At 45.1% G+C, this 18,637-nt stretch overlaps 1 protein-coding gene across 7 annotated transcripts in view; it reads right to left on the bottom strand.

The window, feature by feature from the left end:
• Positions 1-17,491: 17,491 nt before the first annotated feature.
• The window catches only part of LOC106540392 (amine sulfotransferase), a 28,283-nt gene continuing 27,137 nt past the window's right edge, over positions 17,492-18,637 (bottom strand). For all 7 annotated transcript variants that reach the window (XM_087718580.1, XM_087718581.1, XM_087718578.1 and 4 more), the window contains 2 exons: positions 18,313-18,493; positions 17,492-17,813 (listed from right to left, as the gene is read on the bottom strand). In XM_087718580.1, coding sequence (XP_087574706.1) covers positions 17,653-17,813; positions 18,313-18,493 — 342 coding nt within the window. In that variant the 3' untranslated portion in view covers positions 17,492-17,652. The remainder of the gene's footprint in view (positions 17,814-18,312; positions 18,494-18,637) is intronic.

The raw sequence follows: 18,637 nt of genomic DNA, 5'->3' as shown, positions 1-18,637 counted from the left end.
AAAAAGAATTGCAGAAGTTTTTCTTTTTTTCTTCTTTCTCATCAAATAGGGTGGGACTACCCTACAACACTACATCTTCACTCAAAACCACCAAGCATTGTGGTTTTGTTAATGATGACCAGACTTATATCAGGAAAGAAGTCTTATTTGGCATGCATTATAGTGATTCTTTCCTTACAAACATGTTTATAGACCAGGCATTTCTGTTAAGAACCCATTAGATCAAAGAGATCATAGTATCACATCAAGGTGATGTAAAGGCAATGTAATTATTTGAATCTTGATTCTTTATATTTAACACATGTGCATTTTATTATTGTATTTCTTTTTTCTGGAAGTAGACTCTGTATTTCAGTTTAGTTTAATTTACTTTACTTTACTTTGGTATTTTTTTTATTTTTTTATTATTTCATTTTGTTGTAAGACCAATCAATAAAAAGCTGCTGCTGCTGCTGCTGCTGCTGCTGCTGCTGCTGCTGCTGCTGCTGCTACTACTACTACTACTACTACTACTACTACTACTACTACTACTACTACACAACATACCTTTTGGCCATACCTAGTCAAAAACACTACGATTGAAATACACAGAATCATGGACCTCCTCAATCTCTTTCTCTGTACCTACTTTCAGTGATGTACAAATATACCAAAAAATCAGAGAGGAACACCCATGGGACCACCACTTTCAGGGTTCATAGCAGAAACTATAATGCCATGTCTAGAAACTACAGTGCACCCGTACATACAACCACAGAATAGATCTGGTATGTAGATGGTGCTTTTATCATAATAAAAAAGGAACAACTAGAGAAGACACATGATACAATCCACAACATCTTCCAAGAAATAAAATTCACAATCAGAAGACATGAAGAAAACTCCTTAATCTTACAACACATGGACAAACTCAACCAAAATTTTAACTGGGAAACAATGAGCACCCTATGCGGAGCTAAATCCAAAAATGTTAATGGAATTCCTAGAGGCTTGTCATTCAGGAAATCAGGAAACATGAAGAGATAAATCATGTTTACACACCAGGGGTGGGTTTCTGCCGGTTCTGACCTATTCCGTAGAAGAGGTTCCACAAATCTACCGAACCTGTTAGAAGAGGTTCCTCACCGAGTGCCTGTCCTGCCCCCTCGCTCGCTTCCCCTCTCCGTTCCATAGCCGCTCAAGGGCAGTAACTTGTGCAGTGTGCCTGGCCTCCTAGGCACATGAGGGAAAGAAAGGGGGGGAATGCACAGAGGCATTCACAGGTATCTCATACACACGTTCACTGTAAAAATAAGCAGACACACACTCTCTCCCCACCTTTCCTGCTTCCCTCCAAAGAATGACCTAGAGGGAAAAGGTGGGGAGGGATTCACGCAGGCAATCACAGGTCTTTGGATCTCTTCAGTCATCACTTTCTGGGGCATTGGGGACATATACATTCATACTGCAATCATGCTTGCTCATGCCAACCAATCATTATAATTATTTCAGGAAGCTTTTTCACAAGCCACCAAGCTTCATTTTATTTATTAGAGGATCTCACCCTCCCTTCAGGTTTGGAAATGATAACACACAAGCATACACACACATACCATTAAACAACCTTGCAACTTCCTGTTTCTTTATATGAAAGGAATTAAAGTACATTCATACCAACTTTTACCATTGACATACATTTGCACTGCAATCAGACTGTTTGTGTAAATTAATTTCACACACAAAAATATCCCATTTCATTCTTCTTTTCATACAAAGCAATTATTACAATTATTTCAGGGAGCTGTACATAAGCCAATGAGCTCCATTTTCTATTATTAAGGAATCTCAACTTCCCTCCAGGTCTGAAAATGATTACATACACACACATGCACACATACCATGAAACAAAACTTTCAGGCCTGGGGGAGGTTCTGTCACTTTAAATCTTCAAATTTCTTTCCTTGGGGAACTTGTGGCTCATTCTCCAAGCAGTGGGGAAACTCAGAGAGCAGTTTAAATCCTAACTACTCTTCCCTCCCCCACAGCTTCAAGCTCAAGCTTATTCATTTATTTAGCTAGCTGGTCAAACATATCACCATCAATTCAATTCAATTCTACATGTTATTAGATGCACACCTAAGAATTTTTTAACAGACATTACATCAAAGTAATCAAGTCCAATTACCTAGGTCTTCCCATTCAGTCAGGCTTTACCTCATTACCTGCTAAATTTCTTACTTTTGCTCGAAGTTATGCCCATTCTTGCGGCTTTTACACGCTTCTGATGGGCCGCTCATGCTTGTAGCCGAATGAGAAGAAAGGACACCGGACAAATCCTTCTTGTGATAAGTTTTTGGCCCCGAGCAATGCCCGGGAGGCTTTTTTATTAGTCCCAAACAAAGAAAAGGTGTATACAATATTACATCAACAGGCACATGACTAAATACTCCAATGATAAATATGCAGCGTGGCAAAAAGCTTCGTCTCTGGGCAAAAGAGTGAGGTGAGTGGCAAGGGGGGCTGCTTCTTCCCCGGGCAGGAGAAGAGAGATAAGGAATAGGGAGGGGGGAAAGTGAGCAGCTCGCATTCCTGCCTTTGAAATGCTAACTGCTAGATAGATGCTGGTACAGAAAGGCACACTAATTAATAGGAAGACTTACGTATTGCTAACAAAAATGTTTTTGTTAGCATCTATCTCTGGGCCTGTGTTTTCCAGACAGCCTTAGCCGTCCTATACACAGAAGTGGCAATGGATCTCAACATCTCCTCATTTTTGTTTTAAAATGAGAAGGAGGAAAGCAAACATATCAAAATGCAGATTCTTCATCATCACTGGTTATAGCAAACACCTTTACAAACAAGTTGTTGTCCAACTCATGGTCGTTCTCAGCGTCCAGAAGGGACTTAGTTTCGTGGATAAGCACGTTCTTCCTAGCTGAGGAAAAAAGGCCTTTGAATAGCTGAAAGAGGGAGGGTAGGCATTGAATGCAGCAGCAAAGTGACACGAGCACTACTATAATACATATAATGGAGGAAAAAATGCTTCTTAACCAGGAGCCATCCGGTAGCCAGGACCACAGACCATCCCACCAGGCTGGCAGGACGTCTTCTCGAATCTGGGAAGCCAACTCCTTTAAGGAACTGATCTGATGCTTAACCAATTGAGAGGTGTCTGACAGGTTAAAACAACACATGTTTTTGACAGATTCACAGCCTAGATGATGTACCAGTAACAGAAAATCAATGGCAGCACGGTTGTCTAAGACAGCATGTCTGATCTCTGCCTGTTCCATATTCAAGGCAGCTATGGCTGCAGATGTGATGTTTATAGTTTTTGCAAGGGAACAGGCAATGCGATGGGCTGTCCTGTGGTTATGCATTGCTAATGCCGGAACACCAACTATAGAGGTAGCAAGGGAAAGATATTCAGCCTCGTTAAAAAGATTAATTGAGCTGTCACATGTTTCATCAAGGACTACCGACCTCTGTGGTCGTGAAGTAAGGTCCTGTTTGGTTGGTAGAACCGCAGTGAGGCGACTCAGACAGCAACGTGTATCTGATAGATTAGCAGGTATGTAATTAAAAGTTTTTTGACCACATGTGAAAAACCAACCAGCAGGAAGCAGAACGTGAGCCCAGTTGTAGGAAATGTTCTCGTAGGTGGAACAGTTGGCAGGAAAGATTCCCGTGGGCATACAGGATTGTGTGAGAGAAGCAGTACAATTTTGAATGCGTGCACATGTAACGTTGGGTCCACTAGCTACAAAGGGTGTGGTGAGAGACATGGCATCAGCTGGGAGCCGTCTTGTGAAAGGGCCCCACACCATAGAGTCACCGTAATTAACTTCCTTTCTTTTTTTAAACATTGCTAGCTGGGTGTCTTTTAAAATAACAGAAAGAGGTGTGCAAACTGGTATTAAACAATTCCCTAATAACATGTTCAGGTCCACAGCTTCGCTTAGGCAAAAATTGGATACGTTTGCCTGTTCTGCCAAACGCATCCACAGGTTGTATGTCATTCGAGTGTGCAGACCGTGAGAAGCAGCTGACCTTTTCACCCTGTGTGTGAGAGATCTAGTAGGCACATGTAATGGTTCCTGTAACTTGTAAGAGGCACGATGGGAAATTTCACAGCGTATTAAAAATGCAAGCAATACTAAAACTATGCCACACAGTGAAAAAATAACATAATGATATGAGAAAGTTCTAAAACTAAAAGGTTTCATACACTCCTGCCACCGCGACAGGGGATAACCTGGAGGTCTTCTTCGAAATAAGGGACATCCTTCTGGTGGCGAATACGGTGGAGGGTGTCCTTCCCCGTTTTCCTGGTCGGGGCAGGAAACAGCCTCTGTGTTCTCATATGGTGGAGGGTGTCCTGGCCTGTTTTCCAGGTCAGGCCAGGAGGCAACCTCCACAAGCTGTACCTCATTTGGGGACTGACGGACAATCGCCATCCCTGGAAGTGTGTGGTGGTGATTTAGGAAGAAAAGGTCTTACGTGTCTTCCTGGCACCCAGAGCACCTTGTCTTTTAGTTGAATGGCAGTGTAGCCCCGTCCCCAAGTGATCAGGTCAGCAGGTCCTCGCCACGTCAGGTCAGGCAGGCAGTGATAGTAGACAGGTGGACGGGGGGTGTCTGCAGTAGGTGGAGCTGCAAAATGACGAGTCGCTGCTGAGGATGGTGGGCTGCCGGTAAGATTTAAAAAATTCAGGGTATAAAGGCAGAGGTTAAGCGTGTCTTGCACTGCTGGGAGGCCAGGGGGCATTTTTCCCCTATTGCCAATATATCTGTCCAGGGCATGTTTTAATGTCTGGTTGGCGCGCTCAGCCAACGCCTGACCCTGGCTGTTATAAGGAATGCCAAATTTATGTACAATGCCCCATTGGTTACAAAAGGCAGCGAAGGCTGCACTTGTGTAAGAAGGGCCATTGTCTGTTTTTAATTCTTTTGGGCGTCCCAGCGATGCAAAGGTCCGAATACAATGATTAATAACATGTTTGGTGGCTTCGCCCCTTTGGGGGGATGCCATAATGTAGCCTGAATACGTGTCAATGGAAACATGTAAATATTTCCAAGGGGCAAATGAAAAATATTGGGTAATATCCATTTGCCAGATTTGGCAACACTCTGTCCCCCTGGGGTTTACCCCCATAGGGAGAGAGTTTGCATGCTGGCTACAGGTAGGGCACTGCTGAATAATAGCAGAAGCCTCATTTGCAGTAATGCCAAATTGTTTCATGAGCGCTTTCTTGTTCTGATGAAAGTAAGAATGACTCTCCCATGGCGTGGGAGCTGTCAAAGTTAAAAGAGAAGAAGAGTTGGCAGCAGCCGCTGCTGCAGTGTCGGCCACATCATTGCCTTCCTGGAGAGGCCCAGGGAAGGGCTGATGGCTTCGGATGTGGGAAACATGAAAAAAGTGGGTGCGGGCAGAAATTAACTTCTGCAAAGATAAAAAGAGCGAGAGTAATTGTGGTTCCAATGAGGGAGAAAGATAGGCCTCATAAATTGATTTCACAATCTGAGTTACATAGAGGCTATCCAAAATCAAGTTAAAGGGTGTATTTGGAAAAGTTGAAAAAGCCAAAATTAGAGGCAGCAAGCTCCGCACGCTGAGCAGAAGTCTGCGGGGGGGGGGTGATTTTTGTGCACCACTGACCATTCTCCTGCCAGGCACAAGCACCATAGGTTTTGCTTCCGTCAGCAAAAATAGTCATGGCCTGAGGAAGCGGGAGGGGGAATATGGAGTGTGCCATTGCAAGGGAACAGTTTTCAAAAGAGCCAATCTTGGGTCAGGGGGTGCATGGCAAGAAATCTCACCTGGCCAGTCAGCGAGTGCAAATTGAAGGTTTTCCGAATTAGCAAATAAGGTCTCCCAAGTTGATAAAGAACAAGGGACAAAAATCGTGGAAGGTTCAATTCCAGCCAACAATTTTGTTCTGACACGGGCTTTTGTAATTAGAGCTGCAAAAAGTGCAGGTTTCTGAGAAATTGTGGATTTTGGGGTGTGAGACAAGTGTACCCATTCAATAATTAATAATTTTGAAGTTTTTTGTACCACGGCTCCTGTTGGGAGCCCAAGAGTGTTACATATAATGAAAGCTAAGGGAGTGTTATCCTGAAAACGATCCACCCAAATTTGTGTGAAAGGGCCTCATTTACCTCTTTTAAAACTTGCTGATGTGTTTCATCTAATTTAATAACATCTGCAGGGTTTTTGCCCATTGTTAATGCAGAAAACAACGGAGCCAATTGAGGGGTTGTGAGCCCCATATATGGGCGTGCCCAATTAATGGAGCCCAAATATTGCTGTAACTGTACTAATGTGGGAGTGTGTGGCAAGTCCAATTTTGGCATTGCAGGTGCAGCATGAGAGGCCAAAAGCTTATGACCCAGATACGAATAAGGTTGTGCTGTTTGAACCTTTTCTGGAGCTATGTGCAGGCCATTTTTATGGAGAAGATTAGTCAAAAAAGGTAATGTTGCTAAAACCGTGCCTGGGGGCCCACATGCTGCTACCAAGATGTCATAGTGGTAAATTAAAAAGTGAGGATGTGCCGTCCGATACGGCTGCAAAGTTTTATCTACAAAATATTGACACATGGTGGGGCTGTTGAGCATTCCCTGAGGCAGGACTGTCCATTGAAAGCGAGAAGCAGGTTTGGAGTTGTTAAATTCCGGGACAGTAAAAGCAAACAGTTTGCGATCTTTTTCATGGAGTGGTATAGAAAAAAAGGCATCTTTTAAATCAATAATCATGAGATCCCACCCTTGGGGAATCAAATTTGGATTGGGGAGACCGCATTGCAGCGCTCCCATGGGTTGGAGAATTTTATTAACAGCCCTCAAATCATGCAAAAAACGCCATTTACCAGATTTCTTTTTTATGACAAACACAGGAGTAATGTAAGGGCTGTGGGATATCTCTTTCCTCTTTCTCTCTTCTCTCTCTGTCTCTCTCATACTCTTTCTCTTTGTCTCTTTCAGTCTCTGTCACTCTTTTTTCTTTCTTCCTCTCTCCCACTCTTTTATCACTTTCTCTTCACTCTCTTTTCCATTCTTCAGTCACTTTCTCTGTTACTCTCTACTGCCCAACTTGTCCCCATAATTTATCTACTTTCCTAGTTTCCTTACTGGAGCCCTTGCTCCCTCAAACACACACACACACACACACACACTCATGCACGCACAAAAGCATTCTTCTCCATTCCAATTCAGATCCTATAAATCAATTGCTCTGTGAAACATCTGTGAAAAAGATTCAGGTGCTCAGGCAGGACAATGTCATCAAAGCAACAGAAAAGAAATCAGAAGAGCCAGTAAGAAAAGGAATAGCAAGAACTCCTTGAGACATGAACTCACGATGAGGAAAGACTAAGAGAGGCATCGTAGGGGGTAATGGAAGAGAGGTGGCCAGGATGACCGGAAGAAAGTAAGAAGATTGAAATAAGAAGGAAGATAAGAAGCAGCCTTTTTTGTGAGGCTGGCTTAGTTTTCCGACTATGAGTCAGGTTGGAAAGCAGGCAGAAGCTTCCTCTAAAGGGATGTAATGCCGGGGAGCTTCAAAGGCTGAGGGTGACAAAGGCATGCATATAAGGGAAGAGAAAGCCTTGGATTCAAAGTGTGAATTTAGTGAAGAGGTTTCCAAATATGGCAGGGGGGGTCCGGTCCCCCCATCATGGCCTTTTCATGAACTTTTAAGCATTCCATGACGATCTGCCAAGTGGAGAGTATTTTCGCTGGTGCCCTTGGGGGCTGGAGAAAATACTTCCCTAATTTTGCCCAAATGGTTGTTTGAATTGAGTCCTTCTCAGGATATGTGGGACAAATTTGATAAATGTACCTGAGAAAATTAGTAAGAACTTTTTTTGAAGGGATGGGGAGAAAGTTCCCATTGTTTTTTAAGATTAATATTGAGGATTTGGACAATTCTCTAAGTTCGAAAAGGTATGCAACCCGGGGCTTAGAGAATCCTGCCCCCATTACTCACGAGTCTGGGAGGATGCTCCGTCTGCGACGGCCGGTCCTGGTATGCAAGAGGCGTTCCTTCGCCGGTGAGCAAGAGGACTCCAAATGGGACGGATGCAGCGACGTGTTTGATCAGCAATCACGTCGGAGGTCACCAGTTGCGGCTTTTACACGCTTCTGATGGGCCGCTCATGCTTGTAGCCGAATGAGAAGAAAGGACACCGGACAAATCCTTCTTGTGATAAGTTTTTGGCCCCGAGCAATGCCCGGGAGGCTTTTTTATTAGTCCCAAACAAAGAAAAGGTGTATACAATATTACATCAACAGGCACATGACTAAATACTCCAATGATAAATATGCAGCGTGGCAAAAAGCTTCGTCTCTGGGCAAAAGAGTGAGGTGAGTGGCAAGGGGGGCTGCTTCTTCCCCGGGCAGGAGAAGAGAGATAAGGAATAGGGAGGGGGGAAAGTGAGCAGCTCGCATTCCTGCCTTTGAAATGCTAACTGCTAGATAGATGCTGGTACAGAAAGGCACACTAATTAATAGGAAGACTTACGTATTGCTAACAAAAATGTTTTTGTTAGCATCTATCTCTGGGCCTGTGTTTTCCAGACAGCCTTAGCCGTCCTATACACAGAAGTGGCAATGGATCTCAACACATTCTATCTCCTTAAGCACTAGATTGTTAATATCTGTCTCTCCCTGGGATGTTCCGTTTCTATCTTGATCTCCCAGCAGCGCTGGCATATTTTTAAAGAGCAAGATTTATAGAGACAATGTATAGGGATGTTTGTCCACATTGTTTGCATTGGCCAGGGTTCCAGGTTGGTCCTCCCAGCTGAGTGCTGGCATAGTTTTAAAGAGCAAGATATATAGATATTTTATTAACACATCATTTGCATCTGGGTGGGGCTAGAGCTCTACTTTTCTTTTAAAAGACAACTATTAACAGCTTTCTAACATGTCCCTGTGGACTCCTTAATCACTTTGGGGAAGAAACTCAGGTAGAACTTCTCTTCAGTTCACCTGATGGTGGCCAGAAAATCAGCAAATTTGTTATAAAATCTAAATGAAAACTGTCTTCTAGAGGCCAGGTTTCAAGTAGGTTGGCCAGATAAATGTGCAGAGGGTTTTTACTCAGGGTGAAGGCAAACCTTTAGTAGGAATTTCCTTCATCTTATACATGCACACACAAGGCAACAACTTCCCCCAAAAGGAAAAAATCTTTACTCACCTGAAGAGTAAATCTTCCAGGCCTGAAAAACATGAAAACAAGGTTCCCTCCCCCACAGAAAAGGCATTGTTGGGGGATTAAGGGTAAGGGAGGGGCTTGGGGAGGGTAGAAAGTGTGCAGGCAGAGTTAAAAAAAAGGTAAAATCATCAGTTACTAAACAGATAAACTGGTAACATTATGGGGATATCACAGATGCAAAATGGGGTCTGGATTCACATGCTTCGGGAAGGAAATAAACAGGTAAAATCATTTAAACACACGACAGAAGCAAGGATGAAACTTTTCCTGTAAATGAATTTAAAACATTTCCTGGGTTGTTACTTTAAGGCAAAGGGAAGGAAGAAAGGAAAAAAACACTTCTCTGTACTCTTTTTTTTGGGGGGGGGACAAACTGAGCGAAGGCAATTTCTGCCAGTTTACTCTTTTCTTTCTTTGAACACTTTAAAATCCCTGTCTTTTGGATTGAAGACATCTTAGTTACAATTACCTTGAGGGTGCACAAAGACTTAGGCACACATTTACACAAGAACAAGGAGAAAATAAGAAGGGAAAAAACAGAACTCTCAGGTTTTCACATCCTACATTCCCAGCACAAATCTGTTAAATTAGGGAAGGCACAAATCTTAACAAACAAACCACGTGGTTACATAGAAGACAAAGAGACAAACAGACAAGAGAAAAAAGAAACCTCAACATTTTTCCCTTTTCTTTTAAGTACCTTTATGTAGTAAGATCCTTTTTTGAGGGGATGGGGAGAACGTTCCCATGGTTTTCTAAGGTTAATATTGAGGATTTGGCCAATTCTCTAAGTTTGAAAAGGTGTGCAACCCAAGGCTTAGAGAATTTATTTTATTTTTTTATTTATTTTTATTTATTTTATTGAACATTTATAGGCCGCCCTTTTCCCTGAGGGGACTCAGGGCGGCTTACAACAATGGGGGAAGGGAGTGCAAGACAAGACATAAAAGAAAAAAAACGTGAGTAAAAAAATTAACCTTAAAACACAACATTCATTCAACATTCGGGCGGGGTGAGAATAAATCCTATCCCCAGGCCTGACGGGATAGCCAGATCTTGAGGGCTGTGCGGAAGGCCTGGACTGTGGTGAGGGTACGGATCTCCACGGGGAGGTTGTTCCATAGCGTCGGAGCTGCAACTGAGAAGGCTCTCCTCCGCGTAGTCGCCAGTCGGCACTGACTGGCGGATGGAATTCGGAGGAGGCCTACCCTGTGCGATCTGATGGGACGCAGGGAGGTAATTGGCAGAAGGCGGTCTCTCAGATAGCCAGATCCACTACCATGGAGCGCTTTATAGGTGGTAAGTAGGACCTTGAAGTGCACCCGACGATCAACAGGTAGCCAGCGCAGCTCACGGAGGATCGGTGTTATATGGGCGAACCGTGGTGCGCCCATGATCACTCGCGCGGCCGCGTTCTGGACTAGCTGAAGTCGCCGGATGCTCTTCAAGGGCAGCCCCATGTAGAGCACATTGCAGTATTCCAGCCTAGAGATCACAAGGGCTCGAGTGACTGTTGTGAGAGCCTCCCGGTTCAGGTAGTGCCGCAACTGGCGCACCAGGCGAACCTAGGTAAATGCCCCCCTGGTCACAGCTGACAAATGGTGGTCAAAACTCAGCTGTGGATCCAGGAGGACTCCCAAGTTGCGGACCCTGTCTGAGGGGTATAAATTTTGCCCCCCCAGCCTGATTGATGGAACGTTAGCCGAATTTTTGGGAGGAAAACACAACAGCCACTCGGTCTTTTCCGGGTTGAGCACCAGTTTGTTAGCTCTCATCCAGTCTTTAACAGCCTCAAGGCCCCGGTTCATCACGTCCACCGCTTCATTGAGTTGGCACGGGGCGGACAGATACAACTGTGTATCGTCCGCATATTGGTGGTACTTAATCCCGTGCCTCCGAATGATCTCGCCCAGCGGTTTCATGTATATGTTGAATAGCAGGGGGGACAGAACCGAGCCCTGCGGCACCCCATAGGTTAGGGGCCTCGGGGCCGATCTCTCCCTCCCCACCAACACCGACTGCGACCTGTCCGAGAGGTAGGAGGAGAACCACTGTAAAACAGTGCCGCCCACCCCCACCTCCCGCAGTCGTCGCAGAAGGATACCATGGTCGATGGTATCGAAAGCCGCTGAGAGGTCAAGGAGAACCAGGATAGACGCATAGCCTCCATCCCTGGCTCTCCAGAGATCATCGGTCAATGCGACCAAAGCGGTTTCTGTGCTGTAACCGGGCCTGAAGCCAGACTGGAAGGGGTCAAGATAGTTAGCTTCCTCCAAGGTACGCTGAAGCTGTAAGGCCACCACCTTCTCAACAACCTTCCCCACAAAGGGGAGGTTGGAGACTGGACGGTAGTTATTAAGAACTGCTGGATCCAAGGACGGTTTCTTCAGGAGGGGCCTCACCACCGTCGCCTTAAGCGCGGTGGGGAGGTGTCCCTCCCGAAGAGAGGCGGTAACAACCGCCTGGATCCAGCCTCGTGTCACCTCTCTGCTGTTGGCAATCAGCCAAGAGGGACACGGGTCCAGTATACAGGTGGAGGAACTCACAGCTCGCATAGCCTTGTCCACATCCCCGGAGGCAACATCCTGAAACTCAACCCAGAGATGGTCTGCCAAGTCATTCCCTTGTGTCTCGGCTGGATCTGCGAGAGTGGAGTCCAGTTCCGATCGAAACCGAGCAACTTTGTCCGCCAAGAACTGACCATACTCCTCAGCCTTACCCTGCAGGGGGTTCCCCGTCTCCCTCCTATTTAGGAGGGAGCGGGTTATCCTAAACAGGGCGGCTGGGCGGGACTCGGCGGACGCTACCAAGGAGGTAATGTATGATCTTTTGGCAGTTCTCAATGCCCGAATATACTCCTTGGTGCAAGCTGTCAACAGTGCTCGGTTCGATACGGACCTATCGGACCTCCACAGGTGCTCTAGGCGTCTCCTCCGGCGCTTTATCTCGCGGAGCTCCTCGGTGAACCAAGGGGGTCTCCGCGAGCCGCTGACCCGGAGGGGCCGTAGTGGCGCAATTCGGTCCAGAGACTCTGATGCTGCCGAGTGCCAGGCCGCAGCAAGAGTCTCCGCCGAACTGTGGGCGAGAGCATCTGGAATGACCCCAAGCTCCGTCTGGAACATAACAGGGTCCATCAGTCGCCTGGGGCGGAACCACCTGGTCGGTTCTTCCTCCCCACGGTGGGGGTTTGGCCTCCGGAAGTCTAACCTCAGTAGGTAGTGGTCTGACCACGACAGGGGAATGATCTCATTTCCCCTCAGACCAAGATCATAACTCCACTGCTCCGAGAGGAATACGAGGTCGAGTGTGTGCCCCGCTGAGTGGGTAGGGCCTCGAATTACCTGGGTCAGGCCCATGGCTGTCATGGAAGCCATGAACTCCTGCGCTCCATCAGAGTGTTCACCAAGCGAAGGCAGATTGAAGTCCCCCAGAACCATTAGTCTAGGGAACTCAATTGCTAGCTCGGCTACTGACTCGAGGAGCGCGGGGAGGGCTGCTGCAACGCAGTTGGGAGGCAGGTACGTTAGCAGCAAACCCGCTTGACCCTTGAGGTCCAACTTCACTAGTAGGGACTCACACCCGGCAAGCTCCGGAGCAGGGATCCTACGAGGAGCTAAAGACTCCCGGACTACAATAGCCACACCGCCACCCCTTCTCTGGGCTCTCGGCTGATGAAGCACCTGAAACCCGTCTGGGCACATCTCTACGAGGGGGACTCCTCCCTCTGTGCCCAGCCATGTCTCAGTAATACATGCCAGGTCTGCCCCCTCATCTACAATTAAGTCCCGGATGAGGGGAGCCTTATGAATAACAGACCTGGCATTTAGCGACAGCAGCCTGAGACCAGGGTCCTGATTGCTCACGCCATCTGACCTTGGAGTGGGACTCATAGGGCCGGAAGGAGGGATCTCTGCGATATAGCGAACCCTCCTTCCCCGGTAATGGCCAGCCCTAAAGTCCCCGCCGTATCTGCCTCTCCCTGTTATGACCGCAATGCTCTGACTCTCTCCCGTGGGTATAATTCCCCCAACCACCCCAATGGCCCCCGCTTGCCCCGCCAGGTCCTCCGAATCAGACATACTCAAACACTCACACAAACAGTCCCCACAGTATAGTTAAAACACAAAAAGAATACAGCAATAATAATACTAAAAGTGGGTCTTTCATACTAACACATTCAATCCCACACACTCAACATACCCGCTTAAAATTGCGCAACACAGAGTTTAAAATTATGAATTCCAGAAGAGCCAGCCTCCCTTCCTCCAGTTCCAGAGAAATCCGAGGCCAAAGTCCAAGGTCCGTATTCTGTAAAATAGTTGTAGATGGAGGGGGGGCAAAGCGCAAGCCCCAGGTGTTAACAAGCACCAGCTTTGCGACCTCACACCCTCCAAGTCCAGATAAAGCGTGGAATAATCAACCATAACGGTCCATAGGAGATAAAAAGGTAGTATGCAGGGGGGTATCTTATCCTCCCCCTCTCCTAAAGTCCTGGAAAGGCCAGAGTCTAGATGTCTAAAGTCTACAAATGACTGGAACCAGTTAAAAGGGGGAAGGGGGGGTGCCAGCTTAGTGCCCAGTTTTTAAAACGCCAAGTTCCTGTCCCTGAAGCTGCCATCCTCTATCACTCCTTTCCCCAAACCAAATGCATCATAAGTATATACACCATAAGGTGTCAAATGTTAAACAGATGGTCGTTGTTCACATTAGGTGTTCCAGAGTAGCAGTGGTAGCAAGTGGTGGAGAAGGGTAGTTGTTCCAGGCCAATGCCGATGGTCGCAGGCCAGGCAGTAAAGCTCGTTTTAAATAAGAACAGGTAGGCAGGCAAGCAAGGCTCCGCAGCAGCAGGGGCAGACAGGGAAAGAAATTGTCCGACACACGGGAGGGGTAAAAGGAGAGGCTACAACGGTGAGAGAGGTAGGCACCAAAATACAAGATAGGGGAGGGGCGGGCGTTCAGGCGAGCTATGATGGTAGTGGCTAAATCGCCACTTAATTCGCTCACTCAAGCCACGATAATTTCCTCCTCTTTACCGCGATGGTGGTGGTAGTAATAAAGATGGTAATTGCCAATTTCAAATCCCCAAGCTCACCGTTCCTTTTTCTAAGCTGTAGGTGAAAGTCCAGGGTTCCTCTCCAAGCCCCACACTGTTTAGATCTAAGAAGAACAGCGGGGGAGACCCAATCATGAGAGCGAAAAGCTCAGGCAGCCATTTTTCATCCAATTCCCGCTGCCGCCGTTCCGCTGCTCTAGGGCACCTTCCAGGACCAGGGCTCACCCGGTCGGGCAGGCGACCACCGGGGGCATCCAGGGGCACCCAGGTATCCGAGATGTTAAAGGACGCCGACCGTCCGTGCGTCGCCGCCGTCGCCGCCCTCGCGCAGCTAGATGGTTCAGCTGTTATGCTGTTCAGCTGTTAGGCGCAGTGGAGGCTAAAACAAGCCTTCGGGAGCGATGTTTTTAAAATTCCTTCCGGTCCTTCAATTCTGGAGGTCTTAAACTCACCCAGAGGCTCTTTCTGGAAACTTTGCGGACCGTTTGGAAGGCTACTCAGTACTTTTTCGCCAGATTATTTTTCGCCAGATTACAGAGAGCGAAAAAGCCCGGCCGCCATTCCAAACCCGCACATGCGCAGACATGCCCCCATAACTCACGATTCTGGGAGGATGCTCCGTCTACGACGACCGGTCCTGGTATGCAAGAGGCGTTCCTTCGCCGGTAAGCAATGGGGGTGCCAAATGAGATGAATGAGGCAACGTGCTTGATCAGCAAGATCAGGTCGGGGTCACCAGATGTGGATTTCTCCGTGGGTCACCCATGAGGCCAATGATGAAAGAAGGCAGGTCTCTCTCGGGATGGGCCAACATGGAATAGAATCCGGAGGCCTCTTTTATTGAGCATACACAAGGAAAGGGTGGATTCACATGGTCTATGTGGACCAATCATGGTTGTACAAGTCTATGGTATATGGTAACTCATTTACTTCCATGTAGACCTAAAGAATACCCATAGTCAGCAAATAAATCTTTTACCAGCATGCAAACTTCTAATCCTTAATTAATATTTGAGAGTTAATCAGTTGTAACCTCTGACCTAACTAACGAACTCCCTGATTTAATCAACGCTTATAATTAACAGTCTGTGATTGCTGATCTTACTTAGTGTTAAGAGGTAAACAGTGGGTCTTACTGATCCAATCATATGGTTAGTCATTACTTCTATTGTATACCTGTTCCAGCATAGCTGATGTATGCCTGCATGTATATTGCAACATTACATTGGAATTCAAATAAACATATTTAATATGTTTTTGTGGGGCTTCCATTACTAAATGAGATTGTTCTCTTAATAGTTGTAGAAGGATATGTAGCATGAATTTTGATGAGCTGTAATTAAATTAATATAAAAGAAGTGTATGTATGGTTCAGGGGTGAAGTGCTACTGGTATGGACTGGTTCGCCCGAACCAGTAGTAAAAAAATGAAACCGGTATCTCCAACAATCAGCTGTGACGTGCGATTTATATTAGCTAGAAAGCAGGATTTCAAATCTAAATTGCGTGGCACAGAGGACTTCCCACACACTCACTTACCTTTCAGGTACGCTCAGTAGCAGGCTCCGCCCACCTGCCCAGACATCATCACGTCCATTTTTGACATTCTGTGCATGCGCGGAGGTGGCGTGTGCGAGCGGAGCAAGCGTGCACACGCTCTCACATTTGAGAACTGGTAGCGAAGGTAAGTACATTTCACCCCTGATATGGTTATATACTGTCTTCTCTTATTCTTCCTTTATTAGAGTAGTAGCAGCTAGTAATATTCTGCCAATAATTTTGCATAATCCATTTTTGCTTATAAGTAACACTATTAAATAGACCACTTTAATATAAAATTACTTTGACTGCTAGGAAAAATACTTTGATTGCTATAGAAAAATAGTTTCTGACTTGATATAATCCAAGTTCAATGTCTAATTATATTTTTGCATTTGCCTTAGATATTTGGGGTCACTGGTTTCTGTGAAACAATCCAATATCTGTTGAGGTTTTCTGCTCTATTCCTCTTCCAAGTGCTGGTTCCATATTAAGGGCTAATGATCCTGCCAAGTCTGGTCACTTTATTAGTAGCATGTACTAAAGTAGGTTTCTCACATGGTCCTTGAGCTAGAGCTGCAAGATGCAAAGAGCTTTCTGACTCACAGTGGAATATTACCCTCACATGATCTCAGCCAGCCAGGAATGTGAGCTCCCTCTGCTGGCTATGTTTAAAAAAGAAAAGCAATTTGTCTCATCTTAGTAATTTTCAATAGGTATATTCACAGATGCTTTTTTCCAAGATGTATTATCTGCAGAAATAAAAACATATTATTATTTATGTTTTAACTTGAATACAACCAAACATACTGGAGAAGTATTATTGGTCAGCAAAGCTCAACAAATTGTTCCTGCCCATTTATTTAAACTCTCTCCAGTTTGATTTGGTTGATTAGAATACATTACCCAGAACTTTTGTCTTGGAAAGAGGTTATTATCTGTTGATTCAAACCCTTTGTCCCTTCTGCTTGTACGCTGACTTGGACCTGCTATTCTCTAGACAACTGGTAAACTTAATTTTTCACAAATTAGCTGAGCACTACAGTATTGTCCTGGAAGGACTACATCCTTCATATACTAATATTGTGTAATAGGATCTTTGATCTTTAGGGCGGTAGATGCTACTTTCTTGATAAGTAGCATCTATCGCCTTCCTAACACTTGTATTCCTTTAAGGGCTTAACCAGACCTAAGTGCAATTTACCCATAATTGCCATGGGGAACTGTGATCCCTATGTTTAGAGATATTGTTGCCTGCCCACCAGCTGGCACCACTTCCCCTTCTGCCATTACAAGATCTGCCTTGCACAATTTTCTACATGTTCTATTGCTGTAGGAACCGCTAGCTCAGTCATATATTGCAAAGATATTTGTCCAGTACAAATGAAGTGATTATTTAATACAAATTCTGCTTGTTCCAAGAACTATCCATCATCCCTTCAGTGTGTTATGATCCAGGTGGTCAAGACAAGGCAGGCCTCTAGAGAATCTTTATTTATGCCAGTATAGTTCTACTTTTGACTCAAGGCAATGAAGAAAGAACCTGAGCTGCATAAGAAAACCCATACTGGGACTAGGCAAATTGTAATGCATGGTAAGTATGTGAAGGACCTAGCTGGACATCAAAAGCTGGCACTCTCGCCTGTTTCCCCTCATTTCTAGAATTAAAAAATACAAATGATAATAAGATTTCAAAGAGAAGTACTTTAAACTGTGTTCTGCAGTTTCTATTTTATTAATAGCAGAGAATTTAATGATGCTTTGTTCAATCATCTTCTTAAAGTTGAGAATCAAATATTACAAGGTTACATAAAGACCATTCTTGGAATGTCATCTCTGATTCAAGTCATTTGAAAGTTTATATCACACATTATTTTCATCCACTAAACTGGAAATAGGCTCAGGATCCTCCTGAATATCCCAGCAGAACTTGAAGGGCAGCTTTTCCATCCTCTTCTTAAAGACACGGTCAAATCTTTCATTCTGGGCAACAGTCATGAGATTCTTCCAGTCCCCAATAGTGCCTGGGAAACAATAGTTAAAAATGTCAATAGTTTTTGTACTGAATTAAACTAGAGGCTATTTATATCATCATTTAATCCTGCAGGCTTAAAGGAGGCAGTTCTGAGACTGGAGGAGGACAGTGCCCAGGATAGAAAGTGAAGAGTTTATGTCTCCCTCACCCTAAAGTGGCCAGTGTGAGCTAGAACAATCCCATTCCCAAAAGATCATTAGACTATGCAGGCAACAGACTGATCGTTGAGACACTCAGATTATATTCATGGCAAATAATTTGATAGAATGACAAGAACACTACTTTAACATTGGTATAGCTAAGCAAGACCTACGGCTGCCTCAGATATAGGCTGGTGATGAGACTAGCACAACATCATGGACAGCAGCAGATATAGTGGTTGTTAGGACACATTTATATCACTTAAGTCTTTCAAATGAAGGCAGTAATCCTGGTTTAAGATGAAGCCTGGTATATGAAAACCAGAGTATGAATTACTATTGATTTACCTTTGCGAAGAAAGTCTCCTTTTCTGCAATCTACAATGTCAGGAGGCATGAATGTGTAGTTTGCTCTGGAATCCACTTTCATGTTATCAAATGTAGCTTTATCCACTACATCATCCACCTCCTTTCCACTTAGTTTTTTCTCTAAGAAGTTGCATATTTTCAGTACAGAACTTCTCAGATCCTGCAATTCGATACAGCTTTAGATGAGGTCATCCACAACAATGGAGAAAAGATGGAAACACATCTCACTTATCACTATCACATATCACAGTCTTTAATTCTTTCTTTTCTTACTGAAAAAAATTACCCTGATAAAGTCATTTGT

The sequence above is a fragment of the Thamnophis sirtalis genome, unplaced genomic scaffold, assembly GCF_051295495.1.
Source record: "Thamnophis sirtalis isolate CommonGarterSnake01/CBP01778 unplaced genomic scaffold, rThaSir2_p1.2 scaffold_6, whole genome shotgun sequence".
Taxonomy (NCBI): domain Eukaryota; kingdom Metazoa; phylum Chordata; class Lepidosauria; order Squamata; family Natricidae; genus Thamnophis; species Thamnophis sirtalis.
Note: the sequence above shows the minus strand (reverse complement) of the source record. Positions and strands in the feature narration are given on the sequence as shown.